A 21,646-nucleotide genomic window follows, 5' to 3' on the forward strand; every position below is an offset into this window, starting at 1 on the left:
CGGGTCAAACTCCCGCTGGGACCCCGGCGCTTAAAAGCCCCCGAATGCACTGTTATTGATCCCAGTCAGAACAGATCGGCTAGATCTGAGTTCCCCTCGCTCCAGTACGGCTTCCTCCTCACATAGTAAAATCAGAGCCTCTCTCACACGCACCGTGGCAGCTCCGATGGTCCCAAAACTTCCGTGTTTGAAACTTCCAAAACGCAGGTAGGCTAGGCACACCTGCGCTGCGCCCATGGGTGGGAAAAGTGCGTAACGACACAGGAGTTCCACCCTAAAAATGAATGCGAGCTATTTTCATGGAGGAAAAACGGGGTGGGGGTTGTAATGGAAATGAAAGAGGGATAATTCAGTGGTATAATATTTTAAGACAGCACCTTACCTTATATGTATGTATTACATATGACCGTGCGAGTTAGGCTACATCTTTGAATCTGTTTTCATTGTGATTTTATAATAATATAATAATAATAATAATAATAATAATAAAGTTTATTTAGGCTATATAGCACCTTACAACATCAGAAAGATGATCAAAGTGCTTTACAGGGAAAAAAAATTACATTACAAGTGACAAGGAGTAACATAGCAGATACAAAAGCAAGAGAACACAAATGATAAAATACATAGGCCTATCAAAAGGCAAAAGTTACTCAATATTAAAAGCCTGTCTAAATAAATGAGTTTTAAGATGTGATTTAAAAAGTGCCAAGTCATTAATAAAATGTAGTTCAGGGGGTAGGGAGTTCCACAATTTCGGGGCCGCTATCGAAAAGGCACGATCACCCCACTGTTTAAAATTAGAGAAAGGAACCTCCAACAGGGGCTGTTCTGAGGATTTTATCATGGACCCTTAGAGATAACTGGGGGAAAAAGCTGATGATGAATATTATTATTATTATTATTATTATTATAAGTTATCACTTATTCTAAGTAGCTATTAGGCTGTGGGGAAAAAGGATGAATAAGAGATAGGCACAAATTAATTAAACGTGCAACTTCATCTCTAGCTGGGACGTTGTATTGGCTTCTGATTGACTTAGCACTAGGGGGCAGCATTCCCACACAAACAAGAAACTGTAGCCTGCTGTAACATGTTGCGTGAGCTGGAATACTTGTTTTTTTTTTTTTTTTGAGTCACAGAATACCACATGTTCTCTTGCTGTATTCAAGCGTACCTGCAATAGGCTATTAACATTAGCTGCTGAGTGGGTGTGACAGATCCCTTCAGTAATGAGAGAATACATGAAAAAAAACGTTCCTGTAAATTAAATCAAATTTGATGAATCCTCTTATCAAAAGAACAAAAGATGTACAGTTACACAAATACAAAATGTAATATGTCGGAGCCAGTCTTCCAAAAGCAAGCAGGTGGTCTATAAATTAAAGTAGGAATGATCTGAACCCTTTTTTATCCTGGTAACAGCAGAAGAAATATTATAGCCTATGTGCATGTGTGCAGTATGACCTGCAGGTGTAGCCAGAGCTGTCTCTATAGGCCTACTACAGTGACATGCAAAAGTTTGGGCAACCCTGGTCAAAGTTTCTGTTATTGTGAACAATTATGGTATAAGCAAGTGGAAGATTAAATGATCTGCCTAAACATGAAACACTATTTTTTGCAATATTTCAAGTATAGCAGTGTATCGTTTTTGTTTTCTACAGTTTTACAGTGAAAAGGGGAAACAAAGCAGCACCCTGCAAAAGAATGGAGCTCTGAGATTTTGAGTGAGATTAACTAGGTATGCTTTTCTGTCATTTTGAAAATGTAAAAGATGAAGAAAAAAACATGATATTCTTTAAAATGTAAAGGGAGATTATTATTTTTTCACTTGCCAATATTGTTCACATTAAAATTGTTTTTGACCAGGGGTGCCCTAACTATTGCATTTCACTGTACCTGTGATGTTGTCTCACCTAGAAATGTTTCAAAAGCATTCTTATACAGACAAATGGACACTTTACTTTAGGTATTATCAAAGCTCGTTTTTCAAGGTCCAGGGAGAAATCTGATATCAATGCAAGAGCCTGAAAAGGTTTTACACACTTCTGAGCTCTGAGGAAACAAAGTGTAACATTGACTTCTTAGCTCGGAGAAAGCACCATATTAATATTAAATTTACCATAAGTGTCACAAATCTCAACAAACTGCTGTTGGATTTCCTGGCTTTTATGTGGACTCTTAAATGAAAGAGTGAAAACTAGTTACTGCCCTGAGCTTGAGAACAATTATTAAGCAAAACCAAAAACATTTCAGGGGTTGGTATCAAGTTTTACTGTAAAAGTTTACTATATAGTACACACTGATGAAGAACTTTGTTTTGAAAACTTTTTTTTCCAGCTCAAGTAAAATTGAGAATCTTAAATGTGATGCAACTGCTTTACAGAGTTAAAAGCATGCTTTCATTAGTTTACCTGTTTGGACTATTTATGTTTCTGCCTCACTGTAAAAAAAAAAAATGTTGACAACTTCTCAATGGGAAGGATTTGCTATTATATACAACAGTTGGGCATAAATTGTGCTTGAGAAATAATTTGAATAGCATATAAAGAAAACAGTCAACATATCAGTGTGATTGTATTAACTTTTATTGGCAAATGTTAATTTATTTGAATAACACTTCAATTTAAATTTTCCATTCAAAACTAAAACTAATCGATTACCTGAACTTGCACATGTGATAGTAAAGATGAACATTCACTATCACATGATATCCTGGCTGATAATTTTGATCAAAATTCTAGTCCAAAAGATGTTCAGTGCATTGAACAGGCAACAGCAGAAATATTTGTGTTCATCACCTCCTCTTTTACCTGTTGGGTTTCTTCTCACATGATCATGCAATGGTTAAATAGGGACAAAGCACTTTATAGAGTTGATCACTAATACCTGACCCGAGTGATTATTACTGACAACGTGTAAATCAAATGACTGTTATACTGTTTAAATTCATTGTACATAACAAATAGCACAAGTAGATTGAAGCCACATTAACCAGCTGAGAATAATCAGAGTATTATTTAAGTATAGCAAACCAGTGTAAAATAAAAGGCATTATTTATTTCAGGGCATAGTTGTTTCACTTGAATGTAATCAAATATTCAGGACAGGCCTGGCTGTCATGGAAGATAATGAACATGGTGGGCGGGGACTCGTCATTCACAACGCTGTCGTACTTATCAATGGAGTTGGGGTCCTTGGGGTCCTTGGCTGGTGCTACCTTCATGTCTTCTTCTCCAACTATAAAATCTCCTGTTAGCACCCGGCAGAGATACATGCACTTCTCACCATTTTGATTTGGTTTGGAGTAGGTGTCGTCGGCAGAGTAACTGGCATCGACAGCAAAGTATGTGCCAATGCCATAACAAGTAGCTGAAAATGAAGATGACAGCAAAAAATTATTTAATTAATCTGTGAGATGTGAACGGCAATTCTCTCATTAAACATCACGAATTTAAGTTGAATAACTGTGGTGTTGTAAACATGTATTTAGATTAAACTGGAATTTCTTTTTAGCTAATTGATTTTGCTCTAAAGAAACTCTTGATCAGCTTTAACCAAACTGATTTTAAACTGTGCTCAAGCTAACAATCAACATTTCAAGGAATAGCATGTGTCTCACTGGAGTCATATATTTTGGTTTGCAAACATGATTAGGGAAGTGAGTGAACATGGTCTGATATTGTCACCATAAACTTCTCACCATTCTTTCCTGCGTAGCTCCTGTTGAAGCCGTGATGGTTGATGTGGTCCACAGTGGTGTGACAGGTGCCATGAAAGAGACGCTTCTCGTTGTTTTGATGACCGTTTCTCTGATCCATCTCACGCTTCTTGATCTGAAGGCCCTTCCACAATATAGGGTTCTGGATCCTCTCAATCTACGGGGAAGTGAAAGTGTATATTTAACTCCATGTAGAATGAAGTGGCTGAGATATACAGCAGATGGAAGTTAGTGACTTCATGACCAACTTTTTCTCTGGCAAGTGGTAGTACAGTAGTGTTAAATGTGGACTACCTTAATAATGGTCTGTTTGCATGAGGCCTGGAACAGAGTCTGGACTTCATTGTACTCTGCTGTTCCAGCCTGGATGGTAACAGCATGACAAAAAGTTTGGGGTGGCATAGTATCCCAGTTCTCAGGAATATCATCATCTAGTAGCAAAATAAACAATGTCATTTTTTATTATTGGAGCAGAACTTTTTCAAATTTCAACAATGACTTGTCTCCATCTACTAGTAGAATACCTTTCAACTTATCGATTCTCTTTATCTGCAGTTTATGTCCTTGGCTATCAGAGGCCGGTCCACTTGGCATGGTGACAGTGTAGTCTTGTCCATTGACTGTGAGTTTTATAGTTGGTACATTGTTTTCCAATGCTTGCTCAAGGTGGTAGTTGGTCATTGGATCAAAACTCTGAAACTGTTGTCCTTGCTGTTGGTACTGCCACTCTGCCAGTGTGCTTGTCACCTCCACTTTCTTCATTAGCTCCTTCTCGTCTCTTGCCTTTGTCAGCATGGTTTGGATCTCGTTGATGGCTTTGAGTACATCTTTGGAGAATCCCTCAATAGTCATTGTGGCTTTGCCCTTCTTGCTTTCAATCCTTATGCCCACACCCATGGTCTTCTGCATGTCAACAATGCGCTGGTGGTCTGCTTCAGAGAGGCTCAGGATGGTGTGGTCTGAAAATGTGTTTGTGACGTACTCTTTATCTAGCAAGTCATTGATCCACTGCTTGGCGTTGTCTACTTTAGTTTGTGAGTCACCACAGATGTGGAAGCAAGCTGGATCTATTTTCTGAGCCTCAACAACAAAATCTTCTTCTTTCTGTGACTTGCTGGCAGCGTCACCAATAAAGAAAGCTAAAAGAACAAACATCAAGGTCTACTTTAGACTAGAACATTAAAACATGACTAGGGGTTGAGTATGAACATGAACACCAAAATAATTCCCTTCTTTCTACTCACCTTTGATTTTGGTGCCAATGTTGTCAAAGAACCCGGCTTTATTCTTGGGTTCAGCCTTAGATTCCGTGCCTTCTCTTTGATGCATACTGTCATAGAAATCTTTCAGCATTGCTGGTTGGAAAATTACTACCCGGACTGTCTTCAGTGTTGCAGTAGGGGACTGGTTCAACACATCAATAACTGCATCCATCATTGCATCTGCCACCTGCTTTGTCTGTGCTTGGCCTTGACCTAAAACAGTACAACAGAAATTTCAGTCTTTAATAATTATGATAATTAAAAACTGTAGGAGGGCAGAAAAACATAATTAGACAAAGGCTATACTGTGAACGGCCATAAACACATGTTCATGTTGACTGTGATTGTTGAATCTGAAACTATAAAATCACATTTCCTTAAATAGCTGTATACAAACAAATCTGACTCAAATCTCACCTGTGCCAATGGCAGGGAAAGAGACAGAAGTGTATGATTTTTTCACACACATTTCAAGAGCATCTTTCACAACCTTCTTGATTTTTATTGGGTCACACTGTCCAGGCAAGTGAAGGATCTTCTTACACTGTAGGTTGCCTGGCTGGGTCATTATCATGCCTGAATTGGGCTCTTTACCTAGAAATATAACACAGTGTATCTGAATGAATATTAAAGTTTACAGCTTTGTTGTTTGTTGTTTGTTTAGGCCAGACATTGTTTATAGCGTATCTTGTTTAATGATGAGTTGAGTTAATGATTGTTGTTACCAAGCAAAGACATCGTTATACAGGGGATGGTGTCATGACTGATACAGCATTGTAAAAGTAAAGGTTTCCTCACCAAGGGCTTTACATTGTGCTTCAACAGCCTGACCAGCTGCATCCAGAATAGCCTTAGACACTCCTGGAGAGAAGAAGAAGAATAAATGTCACAAATCATATCAAATCAATTTAGCAAATGAAGAGCATGATAACCTTGAAAACATTTTTTTGTTGATATATATAATTAAGAATTCTTCTGTCTAAAACATTGCTTGCCTTATAGTTACGTTGAGTATTTTGTATCATGTATCTATCTATTATGTACACATTTAGATTTAGATGTAAAGAAGGTGGTGGAGAAGCTAGAGCTTATGTATGGTTTAAATGAATAATTACTATTTTAAATGAGGTATTTTACTTCTTCCTGTCTTTTACCTGATTTAAGAGAGAATGTTTCATTGGAGGAGTTGACAATCACATCACTTGTCTCCTTGGTGATGTCTCCTGTGACCACCTGTATTGCCACACTCCCCATTTTGGTTTCATGCATTCCTGAGCTCGAGACAACTTTAGAGAAGGGATCTTGTGGCAGAAGAGACAAGTAAAGGATTAATGGCAAGGCTACATGGGTTGAACTTTATTTGAAAACAAAATGATTCAGTATTCATCAAATTGTTGATCAAAAAATATACAATAATTTACTGACAGAGTAAATACTGAGACATAATAATATGTAAACTTCCAAGGCTTTTTTAGTTATGATTTTATAAATTCAGAGATTTACTTCAGGGTTAAGTTTTTTGTCAGATTTTTAACATACAGCATTGTGTTGTTGCACATACAAATGTTGAAAAGATGTCACATACCCAGACTTTGCAGGGAACCTGGAGTACCTGATGCTCTGATGAAATTGTTTTTAAATTCATCGCTAAAAGCCTGTGGAGAGAATCAGAGTGTTTTCATCCTCCAAAGCACTCACAAATATTATAAATATGTGTGAAACATATAACAAAAACAGAAACATCAAGACATTGCCTCTTTGGAAACATTGGTGATGTTACTAGTAGATACTACTGATATATATTTTGTTTAGCACTCTGAGCACAAAGGTATTAGCATGATTCATTTGCAAAATTACCTGAACAGTCTGTGTATCTCCAGGGTAAAGGATGATAACAACCTTCTTCAGGTGCTGAGGTTGTTTCTTACTGCTAAACGCATAGATTTCATTAAAGATCAAAGATGCCACAAGGTCCCTTGGGAAACCCAGGTTCCCAGTGCCAATGGCAGGGAAGGACATGGAAGTCAGACCAGTACCCTCGGCTTTCTCTAAGCAGTCCTTGAAAATGGCACTCAAGATCTGTAAGGTAAAGCATAAACATGCCATCAAGATCTAAGAGCAACATATTGATTTCCAAACTCGTACAACTAAGATCTTGTGATGTTAAACTGTGCACACAACAGCTGAGCAAACCAATTTTAAACTTTCATATCACACCATGTGCAGTCAGAAGCCAGAGGAACACATGCAGATCTGTGGGAGATTCCTCATGGTGTATATTGACTTTCCATCACATTATAAAATCTACATTATATCTGTTTACCTTTTCAGCTGTGCCTTGTCCATCGTCCCAAAAAGGTGTAATTGCATGAAAGACGAGTTTGCTCTTCAGGTTGCAGCCGTCAGTAACAATGATCTCACCAGTTTTTCCATTGGCATTCTTAGCATTTATCAGCTGCTGAAGTTTGGGTCCAGCTGCACTCAAGATGGCATTTGAAACTGCTCCATTGCTCAGATCAAGATCTTCAGACACAGTATTCACGATCACATCAGTCTAAAAGGTAGTAAGAGAATTTATCAGTTGCATGTTTATCTCTGATTATGTGAATACTATGGACTGGAGAAAGAGAATGGTGTACGGTACATATTCCAATCTCCTCTTGTTCCACTGTGGAAATGTTTCATTGTTATACTAACTCTTGTCTCTTTGGTAAAGATAATTTAAAAAGATATCCAAATTACCATGGCATCTTGGATTTGTCCTTTGGTAAGACTGATTTCCAAGCCGTCTTTGGTCCTCACTTGACCCAAGCAGTTTTTGTCAGATACAGCAGGTCCAGCAACTTTTACAACAGACTGTGTAACTTTGGTAGGAAGTTGAGAATGAACTACACCATCACTTCCAAACTCAAGTCTGACAGCTCTCTCCATAGCCTGAACAGCAGCATCATCAATGTTCACCAAATGGATCTTCTCCAGAGTGTTGTCATCATATCTCTCATCACAGTATTCTTTTATGGCTTTGATGATGGTGATTGCACACAAATCAAGAGCAAAGCCTTGGTTACTGCTGATGGCAGGCAGGGCCACAGAGGTGCAGCCGTACTTTTCAGCAAGGTCTAAGCTTCCTTTAACAGCTTTCTTCAACTGTGCCTGAGCCTTCTGAGATTTTTTTGGGTCAAATGTGGGCCCCACTGCATGGATAACTTTTTTGCAACAAAGCTTCCCTGTCGCATCAGTAATGACACGATCTCCAGGCTTGAGTTTTCCCTTCGATCTGATTATTTTGTCACAATCATCCTGCAACTGACAGCCTGCTGCTTTCAGAAGTTCTGCTGAAAGACCGCCATCATGCTTCAAGTCAGGATTGGAAGAATTTACAACTGCATGTGCTGGGTAACTACACATATCTGCCTTGACAACAGCTATTTCCACTCCATCTGCTGTCTGAAGCTGATACACAGGCTTTGCAAAGTCATCTTGTCCATGAGTCTCATCAACCAGTTGGACCAGGCAGCCGGTCAGTGATGAAACATACATAGTTTCTTTGTCTTTGAAGAACTTCTTGACTCCAGGCTTGGAGACCTTTAAACTTTCAAAGACCACTGAAGAGACCAACTCTTCAACCAAGGTCTTGCAAATTGCAACATCAGCTCTAGAACCACTCAGGCAGATGGCCTCATTTTTGTAAGACACTGTGACTTGCTCCTCAAACTTTGGGCTGCATTTCTTCATATATTCAACTACGACATTGGACTCAACCACAATATCTTCTTCAACTTGAGCATTCTGCTTTAAGAAGTCTTCAAGTTCAGTGCTAACTCTTATGACACTGTTCTTGTGGCCAGACACTACAACTCGTTGGCTAGTAGTGTGGATTTTAAGTCTCATGAAGGACTTACTGTTTGCATCCTCTAACTGACTGACCAGTTTCTGCCACTCTGGCTTGTCCAGGACATTACAGTCTTCAACATCAATATCTTGAGACATTAGCAGATTTCCCAGATGATCTTGAGCATCAATCAGAGCTCCATCTGAGGCAGCAAGAAGCTGCACCCTCTGTCCACTGATCTCAAATGCTGCATTTATTCCATGAGCTGTAAGGAGGGCATTGGTCAGCTCCTCTTGTTCTTCACACTTCAACAGGTCAATGACATAGTTATCTATTTCTAATATCCTTCGTTTTAATGTCACTATTGCTTCACATATAACTTTGTTTGCTGCAAGAACCTCATCATTTAAGCCAGTTACTGCCAAATCTGGACTGTCTTTCCTGAATGACATTTTGAGTGCTGGAAACTCTCGTAGCAACTTGTCCTGAAGACCATCTTGACACAAGATGTGGAAAATTGATGGTGAGACCTTGATCACTTTGGTTACACTCAGTTTCTCTCTCTGAACTCTTTTGGCAATCTTGTTCACAACTTCATGAAGAGCTTGCTCAACTCTGTTGACTTCATCTGAAAGGCCAACCACAAATAACACACCACTAGCTTTGTCAGGCACAACACCCACATCCTTACTCTGTAGCGTCTGTCTAAACTTCTCCTCAGACTCTTCCCATACCTCTACATCTGTCTCAAATGTCAGGGACTTGAATTTTGACACAGCATCTGAAAAGGCTGACTTCACATTTTCCTTCCACTGTTTGATCATGGCTTTGGCATCTTTTTGCTTAAGCAGTGAAGGCATGGGGCTCAATCGTACAGGAGACTTGCTGAGGTTTACATCACAGAAGTGTTTTTCTAATTCTCTGTGAATGGTCTCTGCTGCTGACTGATTGACTGTGAGGTATCTCCAGACAGCACTGTCAACAGGTTCAGAGATAGCAGCAGGGAGTTTTAGTGAAGGCTCATCTTTGCCGTAGAGGGCTACCCCCAAAGATTCATAGAAAGGATAAACTCTGATCTCTTTCTGTTTGATATGATGCTTCTTCCTCATGATTTTCTGAACAGCTAGGAGAAAAAACAAAATTGTGTTGAATTCATACAATGATGATAATCACTGCTATATCAAACACATACTGTACATACTGACACTGTAATATTGAACATGTATGGTAATTGCCCTACCTTTATGGATTTTAAAAGTGATGATGGCAGACTGTTCCACTTCATTAAGCAGGACATTTTCCACATTCCCACCTTCTTTCTCAAAGTACATTTGGAGTAAATCTTCATTATAGTTCTGTATGTCCTCAACCACAACTTTCTCTGTGACTTCAAGAGGCCGGACTGATAACCTCTTTTTTGTAAAAATGTTGTTTTGAGGACATGTTGTCACGAAGGCAGAGTTTTCTGTGAAGACAAAGATAAGAAGTTGTGGTGGTTAGACCTTTCATAACTAGGTCTTGTGGATTCATGACATATTTTGGCAAAAGGCAGAACCTGCACACAACTTTGTTTTCAAGAACAATCCACATGTTGTCTTCACTGTTATGTCTCAATGAGGTTGTGCTGGATATGTGTGCTTGATAGGTTGTAAAGGGAAAAATGATCTAAAAGTAATCTAATCCTTTTACTACACACACACACACCACACACACACACACACACACACATACACACACACACACACACAAATGTGTACCTTTTTCAGTCTGGAAAGTAACCACAGCAGAGGAGATGTCAGGGATGACCTCCAGAGTGAAGCCTTTGGAAGCAGATGAAGAGGCAACATTTAAAACGTTCTCCACCAGCATCTCCAAAAACTCCCTATCAAAAGACTCTGGAATATTTCCTAAGACAGCTGAGGTGGAGCACACTTCCTCTTCTTCCTCAGTCTGAACTTCCGCTGCAGGTGTGGGTTCATCAGCACTTGACTGTTTGTTGTTTGTAGCAAGCACAGCTGTTAATGAGATAAGAGGGTTAAGAGGCTGAACATACAAATGAGACAACAATTTGGGCTACCATGTGTGATTAATCCACCCAGGTAAACCCACTTTTTTTTTTTTTTTTTTTTACTGAAGTTCATTGCTTTTTTAATACCAAACTTGAAAGTCATGGTTAGGTTAGAGCAAATTTAAAATTCACATGTGGCAGCTGGTGCTTTTTAGAAAATATTTGTATCCCTGTGCTGTAAACTTATCACCACTACTTAGCAGAACACTTTGTGCTTGTTTGTGCATATCTTTACAGCCATTTTACAACTGTGAGTCATACAGTATGTGGATCCCATCAGCACTCCTTTGGACAAAGACAGGAAGTGACTCACTTACAAGCTACTTTGGATGGATCAACACTGTGACTTAATTGTATTTCAATCAAATTTCAAATCACCACAACCACCATTTAGTGCCTGTCTCTAAAACTGAACTAAATAGACTTAATATAATGAATCATACCACAGTGCACATACTGCACTGACACAAAAAAATCAAAATAAATAAAAACTACCGAAATGTGAGAAAAGTGAGCAAAATATTTAGCAATAAAAATCAAACTGAAATTTTACATTCGACACCCCGTAAGTTGTAGTTGTAATATAAAAATGAGAGAAGGATTTGACCAATTCCTAAAAGGTGTGAAACCATTCAACGGATTGTACAGAAGCGTATGTGCATTCAGATGCATGCATGAAGGTATTTAATAACGAGTAACTTTCTTTTACAAAGTAAAACTTTCTTTTACAAATTTTTTTTTTTTTTTTAGTTTGCGATATGATTTGCAATAGAAACAAAATCACAACAGGGAAGTGAATAACAAAACCATTTCTGTTCATGGTATAACTGCACTGTACTGTCTTATGTGGTATAGGGTGAAAAGTGAACATATGTGTGTGTGTGTCTGTATTCATAAAGAACACACAAAAATGCACGTTTACAAAGTAGTATCACATACCAATCAATACTTGTCACATATACCAATCAATACTTACACTTCCTATCAGGTTTATCAGGTGTAGTTTCCTGTAAGGAAGAAACAAAAGTTTATATTAGTCAGTTTTGATAACAGCTGTGACATCTTGTGTGACCAGTTTCACTTGCACAATTCTCCAACTGGTTTGAAGATGAATATAATTAGAATTATAGCTGGCGGCCCTGGTTCGAATCCTGCGTCGAGCGGCCCTGTCCTGCATGTCACCCCCCCCCCCCCCCCCCCCCGTCTCTCTCTCTCAACTGTCCTATCCATTAAAGGCAAAAAAGCCCAAAAAAAAAAAATCAAATTGTGGACATTATTGCTATTATTCAAATTTTAATAGAGACTTAGAGAATAATTTAAAATATTTTTTAAATGCAGCCAGGGAGCTCTCTGCTCCCATTTACCCTGGTTCATTTTTTTCAGACCAGAGCAGATGGAGCTCCAGTTTGTAACTCGCTGTAAATGGCATTATACTTTGTTTAAAGCCCCAGTATGTAACTTATTTGGCTTTTTATTAGCAAAAATCTAATATTGCTTTCATAAATACGTATTTCACTGAAGTCGAATCACACCCGCATTCAGATGAAAGCTTTCTCGTACCTTAGAATGAGTTGTTACAAGTCGTTACAAATATACAGGGGGGGGGGGGGGGGGGGTGCACCGAACCTTGGCTGCCATGTTGCATCGCCATTTTTTTACGTTCAGCGGCAGCGTGACCGTAGGTAACCATGGAAAGTCACCGGAGCTGTCGGCTCGGGGAGAAAGTTTTCCAGGTAGCGCCTGTTAAAACTGTCACCATTGTGTAGTCGTGTGAGGAAGGACGGAGGCACTGATGTTACATTCAGGTGCAGTCCGGCACCTGAATGACGCCGTCGGCTAACCAACCGGATGTCATTTTACTCCACGAGAGAAAGACGGTAAAACGTGGGTCAGGTAAACAATACGACATCACCATGACAACATATTGTCACGCCTGTATTGTTTTGCCTCGTGCTGGCGGACCACTTGTTTACATAGACGCTTGTTTATCCTGTTACATGCAGCGTCTGTTGTCTGTCTGACTTCTGCCCGATTTCACGTGAACGCAACATCAAGAATACGTTCAGATATGCAACCGCACCACTAGATGGAGGTAATTCCTACATACTTTGTTTAAATTCACTCAAAATAGTCACACCTCTACATGTACTTCTTGCTGAGTTTTTTTTATTATTTTATCAACTTTCAGCTATCATTGAATAATCTCGGATTCATAACAGTGTAGAACCATATTCAAAATAAGTGTTGCTAATTGTCCAGTTGTACTAAGGTGACTGCTTGCCAACCCCAAGGTCGCTGTTTCTAACCCTGCCTGGGCAATCTCGATAGGGCATCATTCCTAAAATCTCTCTTTCTCAATTTAGCACCACACTTGATTCAACTATTCAGCTATCATCAGACAGTCTTTGATTTATCAGGGTATAAAACTAATTATTGGGTTCTCTGTGGTTGAGCGGTTAGCTTTCAGGGTTGCCAATCATGCGGTCCAGGGTTCAATGCCTGCCTCATCTGTGTTTGTTGCATGTCATTCCTGTAAATCCTCTCTTTGTCAAATTCTTCTCCTAATTCAATCAGCAAGTTGGTATAGTGACGGGGCTTTGCACCAGTCGGTCCCTGATTGGCCAACGTGCTGTGTCAATCACAGCAGCGACGCTGATTGGCTCGGTCTTCTGAGGGTTTCAGGCCAAACGCTTACAGCGGGAATGAGGCCAGACTCTCCGTCAGAAAAATAATGAAATGCATTTCCGCGAGAGGCTGGTTTACGAGGCTAGCCCCCCCTAGGAGGAATATTGACATCTGGCATTGGGTCGAACATTTACGTGAAGTCTTTTTCACTGATTATGCATGGGGTGTAGGACTTCCTCGGAAGAAGCAAGAAGAAAGAAGAACATTGAAGAAAACAATAGGGCTGCCCCCAAATAGTCGACCAAGCACTGGTCGACCAAAAAATCATTTGCCGACCAAAATTTCATTGGTCGATTGGTCGCAGGAAAAAAAAAAAAACATTTGGAGCCGAGTCTTGTCAAAATTAACTCATTGAGTGCCACCACGTAATTTCTTGTTTTTCGTTCCCATGCGTTGAGTGCCAAAAACAAGATTTTTCGTTTTTTGCTTTTTTTTTAAATTATGAAAATAGACACTTTAATACACATTATATGTAAATTTGGGGACTCTACGACGAGCAGAACTGAAATAGATGACGATCAAAGTCACATGACAGCTCATGATCTGGAAGTTTTTTTATCATAACTCAGCTTCTGCAAACGGAGTTCTGCATGCAGATGCAGCGCAGCTGCTCTGCTCTCACCTGCGCTGCTGCTCCGCAGCTGCTCGGAGCAGAAACAGGAAGCTCTCAGCCGACTGTCCCGCCCGGTTTTCATCTGGAGCAACACCGTGTCCTCCCCAAAGTCCTCCCGCGGTAAAATCTGATGGTCTCTGGGCCAAAGCAGACCGCCGGCACCGACCCGTACCACAGACGGACCGCGACCACCGGCGGGACCGGTGTTCCGGACCCGCTGTGGCCGACTGACCCTCACGTTCCGCGGCGAGAGGCTGTGACACGGCACGGCGCGTCTGTGTTATTGTTGTTTAGTGGCGCCCCCCCCGCCCCCGATGGTGGTTTTGTGAATAGAACAACAATTGTTGTATATATTTATCTTACACGAGCCCTTTGATCCAGAAATGCGAGTGTCAGAAGAGCGACAGACACAAACAGCGCACCTTTCATAAAAGACGCTCTATCTCCTTTTCTAGAAAAAAAGGAGGGATTTTGGTGAAACCCAGCCATGTTTAGCTTGAGTTTTCTCAGGAACGGAGGCACGTAGAAACAAACGGTTTGTGGCCATTTGAAGCATAAAGTTAAACCTTTCAATTGAGATACAGTATGTGTTGGTGGCAATAATATAGAATACACTATGGCTCTACATAAAAAGTCAAAAATGGTCTAAATTGCCGGTACACTTGACTAAAACTTTGGAAAGGAGCGTGGCACTCAATGAGTTAAGCCAACATCAATGACTGAACTGTATATGAAAGGTTATGGGGCTTTTATTTTGAAGGGCCAGATACAAGAAGTCGGGTCTCTCTCGTATCACCGCTGTCACCATTAGCGGGTGTTGTCTGAGCCCCGGTCCCGTCCCACAGCGCTCACCGGCACAACTTCCTGAAGTACAAACTGATGCTTTGACCACTGAGCTACAGAGATCACTTAACATTCAGAATTTCTCACTGAATTAAAGAGAAAAACTGTGGAATGACAGCTGAATGGTAGAACATTTTGTGTGTGTGTGTGTTTTTTTTAAAAGTTGAATCAAAGCAGAAGTTTGAGGGAATGATTCACTAACAAATTTGTTGAGGTGAGATTCAAACCTGCTAGAGTAGTCAGTAGTTTTGTTACCTAACCACTCAACTATTAACAGACTTGATACACATGTCAGAGATCAGTGAGTCTGTTAATCAGCTACACCCTGTCTCACTCTGAAGTTAACAAGCTCAAAGTTGCACCTGCTCGTCACTCACACACAGAGCAGAGGGAGAGCAGAGTGAGATTTGGGCTAGGAGCACCTCCTGAATCACAGCCGATTCTCACCGTACCTCCTATCATAACATCGAGGTGATTTCCTGGGTTAGAAGACCTTCCTGAACCCAGTGATGTGCATTACATGTTTGTAGGGGAAAAGGTTTTCTTGTGAGGGCAAATTAGATATAGGAGCCATTTCTGGTTTTCTCAAGAGATCAGCTCCTCCTTTGTATGGGAGTCAATGAGTAGTACTGTAGCTGCACAAAGAGGCCCAGTCAGACAATTCTGTAAGTCTGTCTGCTGTTTTGAGTGTGGCTACAAACATGGAGAAAATCATGTGTAGAGTTTAATTTGTGGCCGTGGTGACAGGGTAGAGAGAAAATTTCCAGAATGTTTTTTGCCTCTCCTCCACTCTGTTGATGATGTCACCACTCTAAGCTCTGATCGTTAGGTGCAATACACACCCATTATAAAGTTGGATTTTGTCAAAAAATTTGAATGATTTTAAAATTGCCAAAAATCTCAAACTGTTTGTAGCAGAAACTATGCTGAAGTTTTAGAAGTTAAAAGAAGCACAAGATTTGAAGAGTTTGAAGACTGTTTGGGCTGACCCAAAAAAATCGAAGCTTCGAAGCTTCGTTCGTTGCCATGGTAATCGATCATGAAGTCCGTGATTGATTGTTTTTTTTTTCTTCCTTTTTTCCTTTTTGACACCGGTTCTCATCGGCAATTGTTACATTAAAAAGAGTAGGCCACTTGGCATCCAGGAAACCTGCCTGATTTTGGAGATATGCAGTGTTTGTTTGCCATTACTGTCATTATTTCCGCTACGATCGTGGCCCAGTCAGACGTTACGGTCGCCGCCACCGCCCCCCCATCCCCCCGACCCCCTGCGCCCCCCCGCCCGATCGCGCACCCCGCCGGCCGTCAAAGCTTCGATTAAAATCGATTTTATGTCCGCGAAGCTTCGATTACCGAATTATATGATAATCGGGTCAGCCCTAGTTTCAATGTATTTCCTATGGGACAAAAAAATCAGAACTATTTGAATATTTTAGTATAAAAAAGTTGAATACAGAAAAAGCTGCACGTTTTAATATTTGAATTGTTGAAATAGCACAAAGTATGAAGGACTAAAGCGGTCCGTAAAACGGCGGAAAGTAGGGAGAAATAGAAGTATAGAAAATGGCCAACCTGAAGAACAATAGTGTGAATGCTTTCAGCATTCGGAAAGGCGGGGTGTGTAACCATGAGTCACCCAGTAAGGAATGTGGTCTCAGCTCACCTGCTGACGGCAATTTCTCACCTGTGCTGCTTTCTCATCTGGAGGTAGGCGGACTGTCATCTTCAACACGCATGTATCCAAAGAGATCTGATGCACCTCTTTCCCCAACACATTTCTCCGGTCTGTGAAACAGTTAAAACACTTTCAAACGAGGGGGGGGGGGGGGGGTTGTGTGTGTGTGTGTGTGTGTGTGTGTGTGTGTGTGTGTGTGTGTGTGTGAAAGCTTGCCAGTGGTCCTTCAAGAATAACATTTAACAAATAATAACAATTTAGATAGCCTATATGAAATGACCAGGCCCCCCTTGGTCACATGATCCACCAAGATGTGCCCTGATGTGCCCCGACGTGCCCCTAGAGATGGGCTTGGTCAATCACTAATTGGATTACGTTATAAAAGGGGAGTAGTGATGGCCTGGCCATAGGGCAATATGGGCAAAGTCCACAATGGTCGGACCGGCGTGGCCGCTGAAGATGCAGCCGTGTGGTGCTGTTTGAGAAGTGTTTTAAGAGCTCAGCAGGTCTGCATACAGAGCTGGAGCTGTGGCCCTGATGTCTGTCTGAACTCTTTTTTTTCATAATCTTTCTAATCAAATGAGTAAAAATTTTCAGCCTCTGAAGTAGAGATGCGCGGTTTGCGGACACAACCGCGGAGTCCGCGGATAAACCGCGGGTCGGGCGGGTGACATGACGAAAAAATATATTTTAATTAGGGCTGTCAGAGTTAACGCGTTAATCGCGATGCGATTAATTAAAAAAATTAACGCGATTAATTTTTTTAATCGCGGTTAATCGCGGCCCATTTTGTCCTCTGTCTGCTGGACTGGAGGACTGGAGTGTGGGACCTCCAGTCCAGTAGGTGGCGGTAAGGCACCTTCAAGTTGGTTGCTACACAAATATACACAGTCTAACATATATCCACAGCTCCATCCATTGATTTTTTGACGGCTTTGTTGTAAACAAATGCACGTGGCCAGGCAGAGGTGTAGCAAAGTAACGGGCAATTTCCACTGGATGCAATTCGTTTCAATTCTGTGTGAGTTTCATGCATCATGTGTTATGATTAGGTACTAGGCCTACTAGGTCTGGTCTAAAAGTTGTTTGTCTAGAGATTATAACACTTTGGAGTGTTGAAAGTCCAAAGCGCCATATATAATATTTTTAATAGAGATTAATCGCGAGTTAACTATGGAAAAAATGCGATTAATCACGATTAGAAAAATTAATCGTTTGACAGCCCTAATTTTAATTAGATTCTGGCGGGTGGCGGTTGAACCAATTAGGAAAAATATATACATAGTTAAAGCAGAAGTGAGTGATATATTTGTGTTAATATAAGTCTTAAATAGTTATATCTTCCGACAGCAATCACTTTCATAGAGTGTTTGGACCGAAACACGGGTCTCTCAGTCCCTCTGCTCTGCTCTGAGCCGAAGAGAAAACATTTATCGTATCCTACAGTTTTTATCCAATGAGGAGAGAGAACGGCATGCAGGGCTGTGTGTGCAGCCAAGGAACGCCGTGAATGTGGTGACGTAGGGACGAGGACTGTTATGGTGCGTTCAAGGAAACTCGTATTTTTCCGACCGTGAAGTGGTACCAGTTCGATCTGGTACGAGTTCACCGGTCGGAAGTTACGAGTGGCCGTTATAGTGACTTTCACCGGTAAAACAGGTCGGAAAAACACGAGTGGGTTGCCTGAAACGCTACAAAGTCGTAAGTTGTGACTTGAAGCTGTAATTTACGATTTCAAAAGCCTGCCTGGAACGCAGCATTAGCGAAAACGACCGGACCACTTCTGCTTTAAATATTGTTACCCACATACGAAAAACGAGCAGCACTCTTTGAAACAGTCAAATTTTCATCAGGCACTGCAGTAATTGCCCACTGGTGTCTGTGCATGAGAGATGGCAACACCTTATTCATTTTGTGAGGAACGCACTCCTGTCCTGATCTGAGGGCATTGGCAACAACAGTGATCACGGATATAGTAGCCTAATCAACCGCTTAGCCTATATGGATCAAAAGGCTTGGGACGGAATCATTTCTAGACAAATGCTGTTTAAATAATTAGTTATAGTGATCAAGAAATCCGCTAGTGTTCATTTTTTTTGTCATTTTATGGATGAAAACATGCGCAAAAACAATTCAAAAACTATGTGTAGCCTATTTATTTTATTTTTCGGCGGTGTCCCTTTGACGTGCACTGCTGCAGCAGCAGCCTGCACATGTGCTGCGCTGTGTTGTGCTGTGTGCGTCACCTGGCTGCTGAGCCACATGGCTGTCGGTGCGGCGCAACTCTTTATCACTGGCTGTTTGTGTTGTCTGTCAAAACATGGATGATTTATATCGACCGCGGACGTCAGGAATAGATTTTCGGCTTTTGGCTCGTTCCGTACATCTCCGCATAGCGCTCTTTTCCCGTTATTGGTAGAGAGAGAGAGAGAGAGAGAGAGAGAGAGAGAGAGAGAGAGAGAGAGAGACGCGCACTGCATGACAGCAGCGCGAGGCAGAAGTGAAACTCAGGCCTGACCCCCCTCATCCATATTAGATGTTGGCCTACAACAACGGGCGGATGGCGGGCGGGTGTGGTTTTGAAAAACCGTTGGTTCGGGTGGATGGCGGGTGGATGACGACTTTTGTGATGCGGTTGCAGATGAAATAATGGCCTATCCGCGCATCTCTAGTCTGTATAGATGTGGCCCTGATGTCTGAGTAGGCTGAAGTTTGAACTCTCTCGTCTTTTTTTTGTAATCTTTCATAAACTGGAATTTGTCAAAACTTTAAGCCTCTGAAGTCTCACGGTCATCCACCCCCCTCAATAGAAAGTAGCCTACAGATCCACACTCACCCTCCTCTGAGCGGAATCGAAGCGTCGCTGTCCTGCTGCCGCTCTCATACTCAACCTCACAGTCTCCTCCGTTAGATTTCTTACTCTGAAAGTACTTGACTAACTTATTTTTTAATTTCGGTGTATTGTTTTCTTGGAGCTCGACGAGCAGACGGTAGGAGTACCCGTCTGCCATGGCTGATGGCAGCTCAGTCTCTGACTTACTTTTGCTTTTGTTTCTTCAGAAATGACACAGGGGCGTTGTAGTTATAGGAAATTTGTCACTGTTTGAAGAGCCAGCGCTTTTGGCTCCGCTCACTAAATAGAGCCGCTCTTTCAGATTTTTCTGTTGTTTAAAGTAGCCTAGCCTATTTTTTTTATGCAAAACTTAGTGTAAAATGAATTACTACACATTAAAACACTACACACTACACTACAAACATTACAAATGTTTATCATTTAAATGGTAGGCCTACATACTGAGTGCTACAAAAATAAATAAAGTACAAAAACAAAGACCCATCTCAATTAGACAAAAAGGTCCAATCGCTGATAAACTTTTTAAATATTTACAGTGAAACAACCTGGACAAACTTAGAGAATCACACCACAAAATAATATTTTAAGACAGCATGTGAACAGGTGACAGACATATGACCGTGTGAGCTTTGAATCTGGTTTTATTATGATTTTATCATGGACCCTTAGAGATAACTGGGGGGAAAAGCTGATGGTGAATGTTATATTAAGTAATCACTGATTCTAAGTAGTTATTAGGCTGTGTGGAAAAGTGATAGGATTAATAAGAGATAGTCACAAATTAATTAAACGTGATAAACTTCATCTCTATCTAGCTGGGACGTTGTAGTGGCCTCTGACTGACTTAACTACGGTGGCCTGGAGGTGCAAATCAACATTACAAAACATAAAACACTTTTACAAATTCTGAAACAAATTTACATTTCAGAAAACAAAACTACAAGTCTTAAAACAAAGTTACATTTCAGAAAACAAATTTACATTTCAGAAAACAAAATTACATTTTAGAAAACAAAATTACATCTCAGAAAACACATTTACAAGTTGCAAAACAAAATTACAATTCAGAAAACAAATTTACAAGATGCAAAACAAAATTACATTTCAGAAAAAAAAATTACAAGTTGTAAAACAAAATTACATTTCAGAAAACAAATTTACAAATGCATCTTCAACTGGAGCTGCTGCATCTCCACTGGAGCTGCTGCATCTTCAACTGGAGCTGCTGCATCTTCAACTGGAGCTGCTGCATCTCCACTGGAGCTGCTGCATCTTCAACTGGAGCTGCTGCATCTTCACTGGAGCTGCTGCATCTTCACTGGAGCTGCTGCATCTTCAACTGGAGCTGCTGCATCTTCAACTGGAGCTGCTGCATCTCCACTGGAGCTGCTGCATCTTCAACTGGAGCTGCTGCATCTTCAACTGGAGCTGCTGCATCTTCACTGGAGCTGCTGCATCTTCACTGGAGCTGCTGCATCTTCAACTGGAGCTGCTGCATCTTCAACTGGAGCTGCTGCATCTTCACTGGAGCTGCTGCATCTTCACTGGAGCTGCTGCATCTTCAACTGGAGCTGCTGCATCTTCAACTGGAGCTGCTGCAGCTCCACTGGAGTAAATTTGCTGCAGCTCCACTGGAGTAAATTTGTTTCAGATATTGTAAAAGTGTTTTGGTCTTTGTAAAAGTGTTATGTTATTTGTCATTTTGTTTTCTGAAATGTAAATTTGTTTTGCAATTTGTAAATTTGTTTTCTGAAATGTAATTTTGTTTTACAACTTGTAATTTTTTTTTCTGAAATGTAATTTTGTTTTACAACTTGTATTTTTTTTTCTGAAATGTAATTTTGTTTTGCATCTTGTAAATTTGTTTTCTGAATTGTAATTTTGTTTTGCAACTTGTAAATGTGTTTTCTGAGATGTAATTTTGTTTTCTAAAATGTAATTTTGTTTTCTGAAATGTAAATTTGTTTTCTGAAATGTAACTTTGTTTTAAGACTTGTAGTTTTGTTTTCTGAAATGTAAATTTGTTTCAGAATTTGTAAAAGTGTTTTATGTTTTGTAATGTTGATTTGCACCTCCAGGCCACCGTACTTAA

General features: G+C 40.5%; 1 protein-coding gene across 1 annotated transcript; it reads right to left on the bottom strand.

Moving 5' to 3' along the window:
- Positions 1-2,669: 2,669 nt before the first annotated feature.
- Positions 2,670-16,805, bottom strand: LOC311004650 (protein mono-ADP-ribosyltransferase PARP14-like). The gene is made up of 16 exons (XM_083996812.1): positions 16,710-16,805; positions 11,861-11,891; positions 10,574-10,777; positions 10,057-10,281; positions 7,727-9,939; positions 7,308-7,538; positions 6,842-7,063; positions 6,570-6,639; positions 6,139-6,285; positions 5,783-5,845; positions 5,402-5,578; positions 4,967-5,197; positions 4,247-4,861; positions 4,017-4,153; positions 3,705-3,879; positions 2,670-3,373 (listed from the first exon to the last, which is right to left on the bottom strand). Exons 1-16 carry the CDS (start codon positions 16,746-16,748, stop codon positions 3,081-3,083), a joined length of 5,073 nt encoding a protein of 1,690 aa, XP_083852938.1. The 5' UTR covers positions 16,749-16,805; the 3' UTR covers positions 2,670-3,080.
- Between the last annotated feature and the right edge of the window lie 4,841 nt (positions 16,806-21,646).

Source organism: Trachurus trachurus, assembly GCF_905171665.1.
Source record: "Trachurus trachurus genome assembly, chromosome: 21".
Classification (NCBI taxonomy): domain Eukaryota; kingdom Metazoa; phylum Chordata; class Actinopteri; order Carangiformes; family Carangidae; genus Trachurus; species Trachurus trachurus.

Coding starts and splice junctions, on each gene's coding strand:
- LOC311004650 (XM_083996812.1), bottom strand. CDS start 16,748: ATGACAGTCCGCCTACCTCCAGATGAGAAAGCAGCACAG. Junction 9,940..10,056: donor CACTTTTAAAATCCATAAAG/GTAGGGCAATTA, acceptor TTTTTCTCCTAG/CTGTTCAGAAAATCATGAGG. Junction 6,640..6,841: donor GAGATACACAGACTGTTCAG/GTAATTTTGCAA, acceptor TTCTCTCCACAG/GCTTTTAGCGATGAATTTAA.